We start from the raw sequence: 14443 nt of genomic DNA, 5'->3' as shown, positions 1-14443 counted from the left end.
AAAAGGCCACGGAAAGTTTTATTGTGACAACTGAGCGCTTAATTGTATTGTTCTGTGAACCATGAATATTCATTATGCCAAGTAACAATTAAATGCTCCGTCACTAAGCATGTTGAGCTGAGGGGAGGGCATGTCCAAACTGCAATCTGTCAGACTGGCCGCCAGAAGGAAAGTGACACTGTGCTTTAGTGATGAGGAGTTGGGACATATCAAACACAATGTTTATCCAGGAGGAGTGTTACTGCAGGCGGTGAGCAATTAAGTAATTTTCAGCTTGTAAGATGGAGGCAGGATGCATTCTGAATTTCACACTGACTTGCAAACTCAGCACTGTAGGGCTACATTTATAGCACTAATATTAATAAGCGATTATATATATATAGGCAATCACCATTCACTTAATTAATTGCCGGGTGCTAACCAAAATATTAACAGCAGTCCATGAAAGCACTCACGACCATTAAGCATAAATCAAAGAGCTTTTATTCGTGCATGGTGTATCAACGTCGTTAATACACCATGCCATAAGTGCTTTCAAGGACTGATATATAATATAATATATATATATATATATATATATATATATATATATATATATATATATATATATATATATATATATATATATATATATATCCATCATATGAGAGAGAAATGCCAGTTCCACTTTGGACAATGCAGAACACAGAACTATATACATATATCCTTATATTTTATATCAGTGGACACATTATTTCACATAATACACAAGTCATTTGATATAAAATTACATCCCCAAACACCAATTATAAGTGGTGACATCACAAAGCAGTGTTTAGAATATATATATTTTACAGTATAGTCACAATATTCATGTGTATTAAGTATATATAAAGATTAAATTATCACAAATATCAACACTTTTTAATAAGTCTTATGACTTCCAGCTCTTCATTCAGAAAAATCTGATGTGGTACAGCCATAAACATTTTGATACTTTAGTAGATATATAATGAACTCTTTTTTTCTCCTAAGTCTTGCCAAAGAAGGGGTTTTCAAGAATTAAAATAGATACTTCAATCAAGTTGCTAGTATGGGGGATTTTATTGATCCATATATTGAATAGAATAATGTGGTTGCCAAGCCAAAAATACCTTACAACTTTTTTTTTATTTTAGGTAGTTGCTTTGGAAGGGTTAGATACTTTTAAATGAGAACACTTTAAGTTTATTCCAGCATGTTCTTATGCAGAACACATTTTGTTGTACAAATTTGAATTACCTTATATGAAGAGGTGAGCAGAAACCTAGCCATTGGGGTGGCAGTTAATGTGACCTAATTAGATTTGGCTAAAGCATTTTTAATATAGTAACACACAGAAAGTTAATGATTAAATTAAGGACTATTGGTCTGGAATATATTTTTACTTGAATAGAGAACTGTCTGTACAGACATTGGTGGTAAATGGAGCAGGGGTCTGTGATTGGCTTTTTGCTTTTGAATGTGTTTATTATGGCCTTGAAGTGGGAATTGTAAATACGATCTCTATTCTAATATAAAATGATATTAAATTGTGCAAAACTAAAAGTTCCATCAAGGATGTCGCTGCTTTGTAGAGAGATTTGACTACACTCTAGAACTCGACACCAAACACGGTACAATGTTAATAAATGCAAGGTTATGTACTTCAGTAGAAATAACAAAAATTGTAAAATACAAAATGGGGCCTCCTCAAAGTGAAACTATACCCCTGAACATTGCAGGTGGCTTTACTAAATGTATCAAATTAGAACAGTTTTCAGTCAGCAACCCTCCCCTGAAAAATGAAATTTAACACTTCATTACTGGAAATATTAGTCCTAAATCTCTCCTCTTCCCTTCTACTTTGTAATGTTTCTTTAAGGCAAGGTGATGCAAAGGTTAAAGAGTTCCCTACATCAACTTGCAAATATGCAAAGTTGTGTATTCTTACTAGCTTTTTAAGTACAAATATTGATGTTTTAAGAACAGTGCATATGCTCTGTCAGGGGAAAGGAAATGACACCCACCAAAAAGAGAAAAATAAAACTTAGGGTCAGCTTTACTAACATTGGAGATAAATATCACCAATGATGTTGCACATGCAACCAATCAGATCTTTGCTTTTGTTTTCTAATTTGTAGGTGATTACAAGATACTGGAAAACGTAGAATAACATCAGAACCACTAAAAGTCAAACCAAGAAGTCTATATACAGCAGTAGTGTGATTATTGTGAAAGTGAAGTTTTTCTAACTTTTGCTCCTGATACCTCAGGGTTCTTTAACAAAACTGGTTAAAAATGGTCATAACAGTAGCAGAAGGCATGTCTAAAAAGAGATATTTCCTTCTGCCAAGAACAGAAAAATGAGATATAGGCAATGAGCAATATCAAACTGTATTCTGGTCCTTCCCTCTGTACTAATTGATAACTAATCTAATTCTTGCCATATATTTCCACCTGTCTCTTCAGGCGATAAACCTTTTTTCAATAATGCCACAATAAATTTAACAAGGTAGGGGCTGATTTGTGATGAGGTGAGTACATTAAAGTCAATTATCTCCAGAAAGAAATTGAATAAGGTGGTTTCATATAATAAAAATGACAACCAGTGCTCGACTGAGATACAGACCGTAATTTGTATTCCAAATGCATTTTTAGAGGAAAAAGTAATCACTTTAATTAAGAACATTGGAATACAGTTCTAAGTAAATTAAGGTTTAATTAAAAAAGGAAAACATTTACAGAAAGAACTGCTGCCATCAATAAAGATAAAAAAAGGATCAAGTATTCAGAGAAACTCTCACAAACACAGGAATTTTATACTCTAACACTGACAAAATACTGCAGTCTAAACAGTTGTTTTATCAGTTTGAAATAAAATTGAGTAAATGTTTTCAAAGTGATAGGCAGGACCCCCCGTATATGCAGAATGGTTAGAAATGTTCCTTGCAGAAGTCTGCCTACATAAGCACTCCTTATTTCCCTCTAGGTAAGGTGACTGGGAAATGTCTAAGTGCCACAACACACAATAGTTTCACAAAAGGAAAAAAGTACATTCATAAAATATATGACATCTCCCATATCTGTCAGATTTTAAATAAACACATGCTAGAAGGGAGATCGCCGTCTACTGCTGCAAGCAGACTATATCCCATGTAACAGATGGCTATAAGATGAAAAAATAAACACATTAAAAGTCATCACACACTTTAATAAAGAGGTGGTTAAGTTTTACTATGCTATGTAATGTCCCATTCCTAGCAACTTTGCAAATGGTCTTCATTATTTATTTTCTATAGTTTTAATTATTTGCCTTCCTTTTATACATCTTTTCAGCTTCAAATGGGGGTCACTTTGAGTTTACAATTGTATTATTAAGTTTACTTTGTATCCCTATTCTTCTATTCTGGTCCTCTCCTATTCGTTTTCTAGTCTCACATTCAAACCACTGGCTGATTGCCAAGGTAAACAAGACCATTGCAACCATATAGCTGCTGAAATTCCAAACTGCCTAGACTGAGAGACCTCTCTGAGACCTGTATACATGCCTATGAGACTGTGAAGGGATTTAAAATGTTGATAAACAAGTGGACATCATTCCACTCTTCACAAGATCATCTACAAGTAGAGTAGATAACTGCCAACTTGCCCAGGCCATTCCAGCAAGTTCAGTGACTGAGCAGGACAGAAAATGGGGAGTAAGGGGGACCTATAGGTAGCTCTCAACACTACTAATGTGCATTACCAATTGGAAACCAAAGTGATGAAACCAAACTGTCAAGGAAGCAATGTCAGCACAAAAACTATTTGTATGAAGCCTACAATTTGTAAAACCGATGGCTTCACTAAACACCAATTAAAAGGCTATAATTTACAGGATAGTCATGGTTCTTGTGTATGTGTGTGTGTGTGTATATATATATATATATATATATATATATATATATATATATATATATATATATATATATATATATATACACACACACACACAGTAGTAATGGATCAGCACACTCATTGTAGAAGTGAATAAAGTGTTTTATTGGTAACACAGCATTGTTATAACTGATCCATTACTACTGCATATTTTGAACATTGATCGTGCACCTCTGCTCTACTCGAGATCGAGTGTGGACACCCAAAGCATTTATATATATATATATATATATATATATATATATATATATATATATATATATATATATATATATATATATATGTGTATGTATGCCACAGACTGTGTCTTACCTGAAGAACTGTTTGGATTTTTACCCATACTTCAGCCATGTCATAAAGCTTTGTATCACCATCAGATTGGCTGGTGGGAGATGCCACAGTCTGCTGCAGATGTCCCAAAACCACCGAATGGGCTGAGGCCACAGCATTAAATTTATCAAAGAGAAGCTCCAGCAGTTCCAGAAGCAACCTGTGCAAAATGGAAAAGGAGAGGACAGTGACAGCACTATATTTATTAAAAAATGTAAACGTTTACAGCTATGGCAAATGTGGTCTTTTCAGGGGGAACTTCCCTTTTGTTAACTTTTATTGTATTGTATCATCAAGCATTTATAAGAATGCATGTTATACATGCTCAATTACACGGTGAATAAAAGATCTGTGCTCAATTACACAGGGAATAAAAGATTATTGTTCTGATGTTACTAATTGTGCTGTGGTATTTATAGAACTATCCAGACAGTCAGGCCAACCTGGAACTTCCCTTTCTTACATGTTACCACTTCCCATTCAAAAGAATAGAAATTCTCTGTCATTGCAGACACTGGAGGTGACAGCTAAAGACTACTTATATACTAATAAATCTTTAGGTGTTCCTAAATGGTCTCCGCCTGTCAACTTAAGTGTATGGGAAGAAAAAGGCAAGACAGAATAATATATAGTGACGTCAAGACAGGATAAATTATAGTGAAGTCATACTTTTGCTCTCTAGCCCTTTAACTAACAGCATCCACCAACAACTTGCTCAATAAGAATGGGATTGCCTCTGCTCAGACAACCTTCAAATAGGCCCTCTTGTAGTCCGGTGCTATTTTGGCCCCATGGTAGGACTGCTTACACTTTTTTTTTTTAAAAGGTTTTTATTTTGCGTTTTGAAACAAACAACATACTTCATAACAGACAATGTAGGCTTTGATGATGAAAAGTGTAGTTGGTCACGCAGGACCACAACATATCAGATTAAGGCATTAAGGTACACAATCGGAGCATAAAGTCTGCCACATATTAGGTTAATGTGAATATTACATGTTACTTCCAATTCTCACAGGATTTGAGCGTGCTTATATAGGACTCAATTTGCTGAAAAAGTAATAGTTATATTACAAATATGTTCTCTCATATACATGCATTTATTGAGACTCTGGGTCTACTTCGGGACAGAGCTCTAACCAGGGTTCCCAAAATTTTCTGGGCACTGTCTGGCTATGTATGTTAGTTTTATCATCGGGAGCCTGGTATTGATCAGTTTTACCCATTGCTTTACTGTAGGGGGTTGTGGGCTCATCCATGTCATGGCAATTTGCTTTTGTCCCCCCTAGAGTCAACAGGCTAACACTCCAGGCTCCATTGGATAAGGGGGGGATTAGCCCTTCCGCATCTGCAAATGTATTACTATGCAAGCCAACTAGCGTTCATACATAACTGGTTTAACCCAGACCCCGAAAACACACTCACAGCTTTACACGCCTGCATTTGTTTTGATCCTGGGAATCAGTGTAGACGGTTGGACCGCTTTTGCTAGGTATGCTAAAGTCTTCCCATTTTTATCTCCTTGGTCAAAGGATCTCTGGGCTGAATACAGTATTTTTTTCCTGGTAATAGCCGTTTGTGCTAGTTCTAAGTTTCTTTGGGCAAGTACTAGTGCCTGGTGGTTAGCATCCTCCTCCCTATCACCGTATGCACGTTCTGCTTCCCAGACCCTCTCCTCTGCCTCAGCGACAGCCTGTTTAGCCAATTTGCGTACTCCAGCAATTGCCGAGATGAGCGTGCCCCTAGCGGCTGCACCCCAATATGCAGTGTATTCAGATTTACATGCCTCCGTCACCTCTGTGCTGTTGAGCCACAGGGGGGATAGTCTCCAAAGAGAGTGTCCCTGCCTCGGTGTAGTGCTAATCAGCAGTTGCAGGGGAGCATGGTCTCACAAGGCTCTTGGGAGGTAATTGGTGTCTTTTACCCATTGTGTAAAGTCTAAAGATGCGATGGCCATATCTAACCGTGACAAGGTATGTTTCCCCACCGTATGACAGGAGAATTGCCTTCCCAGGGGGTTTTTAAGCCTCCAGATGTCTAATAGCCCTAGAGCTTCAGTCCATTGTTTTAGTGGGCAAGGTTGGTGTGTTGCAGTGGGGTGCCTGTCATTTTGAGGGTCCATTACCGTATTTTAGTCTCCAATTATACAGAGCGGGTTGGGGAGGTATAGTGACACCTTGGTAAATACTAGGTCTAGTGTCTCCCTACTGAAGGGGGGTGGCATATATAAGTTAACCAGTACCATTTCTTGGTTATTTATTCTGCAGTTGAGAACTATGAATCACCCATAGTGGTCAGTGGTTAGGTCTAGGACAGGGGTAGGCAACCTGAGGCTCCGGAGCCTCATGTGGCTCTTCATCCTGCTTGCTGTGGCTCAGTCTTGCGGCTTTGCCTGTCATGTCGGCTATACAGCCCACACTTGCTGGTGGCTTCTTGAGTGCGCGACCGTGGTAAGCTAGCGGTTAGCTTACCGCGGTCGCACACTCAGGAAGCCGCCAGCAGGAGCGAGGGCTGTAAAAGACGTCCCAGGAGTGACAGGCAAGACTGATCCGCAGCAAGATGATTCCTCATGGACGTTACCCCGGTCACACACTCAAGAGAGGGAAGATCAGCATGGAGCTTCAGAAACAGAAGTCATATTAAACAGATGAGAACACTAGCATTTAATAGGGCTATTCAGTGTTTTTAAAAGTTTATAAGCTATGTTATGTTTTGCGGCTTCAGACTAATTTTCTTTAGTGGAAGAGGTGGCAAAATGGCTCTTTTGATAGTAAAGGTTGCTGACCCCTGGTCTAGGAGCTCAAATTGTAAAGTTTTACGGATCAGTACAGAAACTCCTCTGGAGTGAGTGGAATAGTGGGAGTGATAGGCATACCCAACCCACCGTTTCTTAAGTGCCAGCAATTTTTGCCCTACCAGATGCGTCTCTTGCAGTAGGAGTATGTCTGGCTTATATCTGGCTACATAATCAAATACTAGGGCCCTCTTAAATTTTGAGTTCAGACCTCAAACGTTCCATGACATTAACTTTATGTCCCCCATAATAATTCTGGATAAGGACTGACAGACTGGTATCTTATTGGTGTTTGACTAGTGCTCCTGTCAGTTCTTGTTGTGGTAGAGTGCTTTGCATACATATGTCTGTTAAACATCAAACAATAGACAAACAAACAATCCCTTCCCTCCCTGCCCACCCCCCAAACCTGGGTGGGCCTATACCCGTAACAATTACATGACATGGGGAGTGTAGCTGTGGCGGCCTAAGCAGCGCTCCTTCTTAACCCATAAACATGGTAATATAACAGTAGTAAGCAACAAATGCAATAATAAATTGTTCAAAAATTTAAATGGGATGCCGTATGTCCCGGCCGCCCATGCACCTGTCGTGTTGACCGGTACAACTCTGATGAGAGTGAGATCAGGATGTAACCTTGTAAGCAATGTGTAGCCCCGTAACCAGGAGCGTGTATTCTGGTACCAGCATTAGTCTCTATGGGGCAAATTCACTAAGAATCGAAGTTGTGCCAGGCGAATTTTCGCCAGAGCTCCGCAAATTCACTGCGCACAGGGGTAGCGAAAAGTTGCGGCGTTGCGCTAGCGTTGTTTCGCTATATAAAGCGAAGTTGCGCTAGCGAAGGCTAATTTGCATACCGTGCGAAATTCAAATTTCAATGGAGGAACACGCATCTGCACTACAAATGCCTAGAAAACCTTCAAATCTGCAAATAAAAATTTTATTTTGCCCTACACATGTGCCCACTGTCTAGGTAAGTTCCCATGAGTCAGGAAAAGTAGGGGGGAGGAAGGGGAGCCCCAAAAAATTTCAGCCTATCAACCATCATGTAGAAAACACGCCAGCGTTTTTTGGGACTTAGAAAAAATTTTGACTTTTTTTGAAACAATCCCTATCTACTCTATTGCGCTTCGCCAGGTCTGAGGTGGCGAAGGAAGTCTAGCGTAAAAGGTAGCGTTCGCTACACTGCGTAAGTTAGTGAATTTGCGTAGTTTCGTCGCTAGCGAAGATTCGCCTGGTGTAAGGTTGCGAAGTAACACTAGCGAAACTACGCCAGCGTTCGTTAGTGAATTTGCGCAGTAGCGGAAATGCCAAACGCTAGCGAATTAACGCTAGCGTTCGGCGCTTCGCGCCTTAGTGAATTTGCTCCTATGTGTCAGGGTGCAGTGATCCAGTACCCCCAAGTACAAAAGTCTGACAATAAGGGGTCCAGTAAATGTTTATGCGTTCCACTTGAGCATATCTAAGGGCTGGGCCTTATGTCTGTGCTTTGAAGGTGAGACCAGTGGTGGGGTCCGCAGCCGTTTACCGAGGTGGTTAGCAAGGGATCGATGTTGGGAGGCAGCCCGTTGGGCCATGGATGAGTGTGCGAGGGAAACTGTAGCTTACAGGAGGGGTGCATAATAACAGCTACTCACCAATATGACAGTATGTCGACAGACTCAGATCATACCGATGGGCACACTATGAGCAGAGTGTCCGGTCTTTAAGGTGTTCTTCTTCAGCCTAGTTGCAGGGTGGTGATCTCCCGGGTTGTTTTCGGGTGATCCAATCGTCGACTTCGGTGGGTGTACTGAAAATTTGGACTCTGTCTCCTTCCTCTACGCGTAGTTTAGCGGGGTAGATCATACTGTATGGAATCTTAGCATCTCTGAGCCTCTTCTTGACTGCAGTGAAGGTAGCCCTCTGTTTCTGTATGGTCGGTGAATAGTCTGGATACAGCGACACAGTGGTTCCATTAAAGGAGAGAGGCCCTTTGTGTCTGGCCGCTCATAGTGCAGCATCGCGATTTCTGTAATTTAGTATGCGGAGAAGAAATGGTCGAGGAGGGGCCCCCGGTGGTAGGGGTCTAGTCGGTACTCTGTGCGCTCTCTCAACCATGAAAATATTGGAGAAGGTCTCCGCTCCCAGCAAAACTTTGAGCCAGTTCTCTATGAATAATTCAGGGTGTTGACCTTCTGACTTCTCTGGTAGACCTATGATCCGCACATTGTTCCTGCGTAGTCGGTTTTCTAGGTCGTCAGATTTGTCAAGAGCTGACTTCAGTTGCTGTTTGATCTCTGAGATGTCGTTTGGAAGAGGAGTTACAGTGTCCTCCAGTGTGGAGACCCTTGTCTCCAGTTCGGTAGTGCGTTCTCTAATATTTTGGAGGTCATGCCATAAGAGCGAGAGATCCACTTTTATTTTCTCTAGCTGTGTTGTAGTCGCTGTACGACTCTCCATTATCGATGCAAGCAGCTCCGACGAGGATGGTTCTCTTGTCTCCTGGTCCATAGGAGGGGAGGCCGGGTGATGATGGAGGTGAAGCATTAGCAGAGTCTTGTGATGGGCCCTGAGATGTCGTTCTTGCAAAGCGTTCAAGCTTCGTTGCTGTGTCAGATTTTTGTTTTTGAGAGTGTTTTCCCATCTTTGTATTCCACTGGACAAAACGCAACAGTATAATTCTGCTTATAAAGACTTGGTTAGAAGGAAGAAGAAAGCGTACGTGAGGATTACTGGTGGTGAATGGGTCGACCATTCAGGGTAGCAGGTCAATCTGGCATGATAGAGGGTACAGGTCTACCACTTGAACACCAGACCGTGTTCCATAATCCGCTGATGTATGCAGAAGGGCCTGTGAGCACCATACACTGCGCTCCTACAATTAGCTGGGCTCAGGTCCAAAGTGACAGTCCAGGGGTGACACTAAACAGGAGCAGTGAGTAGACCCGATGGGCCCAGAGGTATATGTATGTCCCCTTACACAGTCGCAGTGCCTGACCCTGGATTTGTGCTGGCTAGAGTCCTTTGGGCACTGCTTACACTTTTAACAAAAAGGCCGGATGTGCCTATATTCACGCTATCCCTTTATTCCCTTGCTATGTTTCCTTTTATGAGCATTTTGATGACCATTAACACACAATGGATTTTGGTGCAAAAATTCAAACTTTTCAGTGTTTTTAGCAGTTTCAGACCCATGTGGCATTAGTCTTAAACTAGGGTACAGGTTTATATTTAGATAATAAACACCTTAGAACATTTAGTTCATAGAAGCAGGTCTGTCTTAAAAGGACAATATACACCCCTTTTCAACATTAGCTGAATGAATAGGGCTTACAGTGAACACCCTTATTAATACTCTTAGCAAAATGAAAAACGTCCCCATTTTTTGTGTTCCATACATATTGGGGATATTAAAATATAATCTTTCATGCAAATACATTAAAAATGCATATTTAGTCTCGATGCCCATTTGGCCATTAATATATCAACTCAGGAGTTATATATTTTCCTTTCTTTCTTTCTTTCTTTTTCTTTCTTTCTTTCTGGCCTTCACCTTTAGATCTAAATTTCAAATTGGTACTTGGTTGCTAGGGTGATTACGCCACAGCACCCAGACAGCAGTTGAAATTCCAAGAATTTCATATAAGATTAAAATATTTCAAAAACCACAGAGGAAAAAAAAAAAAAAAAAAGAACTAATTGCATGTGTTTTTCGAATACTGCTGTCCTAATAATAGTTAATTTTATGGGGGCCAACTGTTTAAACAATTAATCCCACATAGTATTTGTTGATACTTAAAAAGAGAGTAGTTCCTGGGTGGTAACAGTAAAAAATAACTACTATTACTTAAAGCGATACAAACATCAGACATACAGTAAACACAACAAAATACATTACACGTCACTTTAAAGTGGCCAATGCATTTGATATTTTGCTAAAAAAAAAATACAATTGTAACCCACTGCTGTCAATTTCAATACAATTTGATTCCCCATTATCCTTATCTTACCGTGGTTGGTTTTCCTGAGTATTATTCTCTCCTCTCTGATAGCCACTATCTGCTACCTGAGTAGTGGACCTTTTCACAATTTGCTTTAATTCCTGCTCTAAACGTTCTTTTATGGCTTTAACAGTCTCTGGGATTTTCTTCAGCTTAGCCAGACCTTTGATAAGAATCCCCATAAAAACTTTGCTGTTCTCCTCAGGGTCAGAGTCAGAGTCCTCTTTTATGTCCTCTAGATTCAGCTCTTTGACTGGAGAAAAATAATAGGCATATTTTCATAATTAATGTTCTATAGTAGGAATCATGCACAGAAGTTCTGGCCAATACCAATTCATTTGAAGGTATTTAACAGTTTAAATGGAAACAGTAATTATTAATTTATTTCACTTGAATAATTAGAAATGTAGGGCAGAACAAAAAATAAATAAATAAATAAAACACATTTTACAAACAAAATGCCAAGACAAACAGAAAATAAGAGATCGGACAAAAAATATTAAATACAAATATTTTCTTCAGCTAATTTATGTTTTAATATTTTGAGTAAATATACAGATTTAGCACCCTGTTTTTCAATGCCATTGATTTCAGCTGAAATATTAAGGGGCACATTCATCAAAAATATTTGCGCTGTAAATTATGGATTTCCTTATATGTTTTGGGTAGAAATATAAGAAAATAACAAATAAATAATATAAGCCATACCCATAATTTACAGCCAAGCAATATGATATAACCACATTTGCTCAGACCCCTACTGATCGGGATACTTGGCTGTCTGAGCTCAGGAGAGACTTCATCCAACAAGTATATAGGCCTGGAATGACAGACAGGCAAATAAAGAGAGCAGTTTCTAGAAAACCTCCTCAAATACAATAAGACAGACAACAATAACCGTGCCCCTTTGTTGTTAAATATAACCCCTATCTGGAGTCTTTATGCAAAACCATAATGGAACTGCAACCAATGGAGGCTGCAGAATATATTTACAGAACCTCCACTCCTAGCATACAAACAGCCCCAATTGTAAAAGAAATGACTGTATGTAGCTCTCTACAAGGCCCTGCAGAAAATGGCACATCTTCGTGCCTGCAAAAAAAAAAGGTGTGAAACCTGTGCACACATACACGCAGTAGAAAAGTTACCAATACCCCACCGTCAACAGGAACACCAGATAAAAAGTTAATTTACCTGCAAATCAGACAACCTGGTATACCTACTAATGTGTTTGAAATGCCCACTACAGGACTCTATGTGGGAGTAACAGGACAAACACTGCGCCAACAGATGAACTCCCACATAAAGCATGGCAACACAGATGCCCCAGTGGCAGCACACTTCTGCAGCAATACCCACGGCATCAAAGATTTTCGGGTCACAGTTTTAAAGGGTAACTTCAAGACACAACAGGAGCGGAAGGAGTGGGAATTCGAACTCATGAGAAAGTATAACACCCTAGAATGTGGCCTGAACAGAGACAGGAGTTTTATGTTCAGATATGACTTTAACTAAGGGATATGACACCTAGAAAAAAACACAGCTAAAGACAATCTACAACTTAAAAGACACTTTTCTTAGGTTGACTTCACCTCACAACAAGGTGCTGCTGGCTGTACTAGTGTTTGCTTCCTTGACTAAAGCTAAAGTGCTTACCCTAGGGGGCTTATCAATATATGGGCTGAAATATTGTCTTATCTTTACAGGTCACAATTCCTAATTATTATTATTTATTTGTAGTTTATTTGTTACATTCTGGTATGGACGTGTGAAGTGGATAAGTTCTGGTTCCATATGTTATCCCACTCAGTTGAACGTTTACCTGTATCTTTACTTTTTTCTTGTAAAGATAATTTGCACTGTTGTGTTAACCTTACCCTATTCTGTCTTGGTCTAGTTCAAACTACAGTATATGACCAGACTGAATCCAGACCTGGACTATTTAGAACCCTAACCTAACTACTTGTATTATCTCTACAAGTTATCGCTGTCTACTGTAACTTTATAATTTATTGTCGATAAACCCTTTTTCAGTAATCTAACTGTATATATGGTGTGCCTTTCCAGCTTTCATTTGTATTTTACCTGACAAAGGGACCCGTGTGCTCCAAAAGCTTGCAATTGTTACCTATTCAGTTAGCAAATAAAAGGTATCACCAAAACTTACATTTTCTGCTTCTTCAAGAATTTTCTGAGCCTAAATACATGACTATATTTTCTACAAACAAGTTTCATAGGCTGTTTGCAGGAAAGTACAAGAATTAATAGAGGAGGAAAGACCTACCATCATCCAAAAAGTGATGCACAACTTCTCATTAGCTTGCTTCTTGGGCAAAGCTTCATCACACAAATCAATGGTGGATAACATGGTTTTCATTGTGTTTGTGGCATTACACTTAGGAAACAGCAATGAAACAAAAGAAATACCTACCACTTGAGCAAGAAGGAGTCCCAAAATGGGAGCCATCAAATAATTTACGAGGTGTTGATAAATTGGTAACATCTACAAGAGGTACTGGAGAATCCTTCACAAGTAAGCTGAAATTAACAAAAGAGAGAGATTTTGAGTATTAACAAAGACAAGTGAGCACACATGTTTAGTTATTATAATGTCCCCAGACAGTAAGTCTTTGGTATTTTCCGATTGATACACTCCCTTACTGAATAATATTAATACAATACAAAATGTCATTCTATAACTCAGAGATATTAAGAACAACTATTGCTTTAGTGACAAAGTTAATCAAAGATACCCAGTAGTTGCCATGGGATTCCTTATATTATTCTGCACTTAACGTAGCCAACTATGAATAAAACACTCACCCAATCTCCCTAACTGTAGCACTGTTTCAAAGGAATTATATTTGGGAGCACAGTGGTATTATAATAAATGTAAGTTTAAAAACACTTCTATGGTACTAAAGACACTAATTGGCCGCTAGGCATGTAGAAGTTACATACACGGTGCCTATATAGTGTAGAACCATTTCACCACTGCCCCCCACCACTACCACCACTACTATCACCACCAGATGGTTGCAAAAAGATCACTGTGACAAGAGTGTTTTAGTAAAATCCATAAATTTAACTAAACTGAAGTAGCCTAGGACATTTGGTGCTCATATTTCAAGCACACTGTCAAAACACAATCCCTGGGCTAAGCAGAGAATGACCCTTTTTAGAGAGGATGATTTAACTTATTTATTGTTGTGTATACACATCATTTTTGGGTTATTAAATTTATCTATATTAAAGCACAAACAATACTACATTTATTATTACAGTATATTTTGGGGAGATATCAATCCTTGCCACAGCAGCTATTGATATAATTATTATATATATATTTAGTATAATTACGTAGAAGGCAGCAGAGATAAGAGGTTCAACTAATGATTTT

The 14443-nt window shown here is 39.0% G+C and overlaps 1 protein-coding gene across 1 annotated transcript in view; it reads right to left on the bottom strand.

The window, feature by feature from the left end:
- Positions 1–14443, bottom strand: part of exoc4.L (exocyst complex component 4 L homeolog) — a 240322-nt gene that overhangs the window by 207851 nt on the left and 18028 nt on the right. The window contains exons 5-7 of the mRNA XM_018252779.2: positions 13475–13581; positions 11053–11296; positions 4249–4426 (exon numbers count right to left, since the gene is read on the bottom strand). Of these exons, the coding sequence (XP_018108268.1) occupies positions 4249–4426; positions 11053–11296; positions 13475–13581 (529 nt within the window). The remainder of the gene's footprint in view (positions 1–4248; positions 4427–11052; positions 11297–13474; positions 13582–14443) is intronic.

The sequence above is a fragment of the Xenopus laevis genome, chromosome 3L (genome assembly GCF_017654675.1).
Source record: "Xenopus laevis strain J_2021 chromosome 3L, Xenopus_laevis_v10.1, whole genome shotgun sequence".
Classification (NCBI taxonomy): domain Eukaryota; kingdom Metazoa; phylum Chordata; class Amphibia; order Anura; family Pipidae; genus Xenopus; species Xenopus laevis.
The sequence above is the reverse complement of the archived record's forward strand: the minus strand, read 5'-3'. Positions and strand labels throughout refer to the sequence as shown.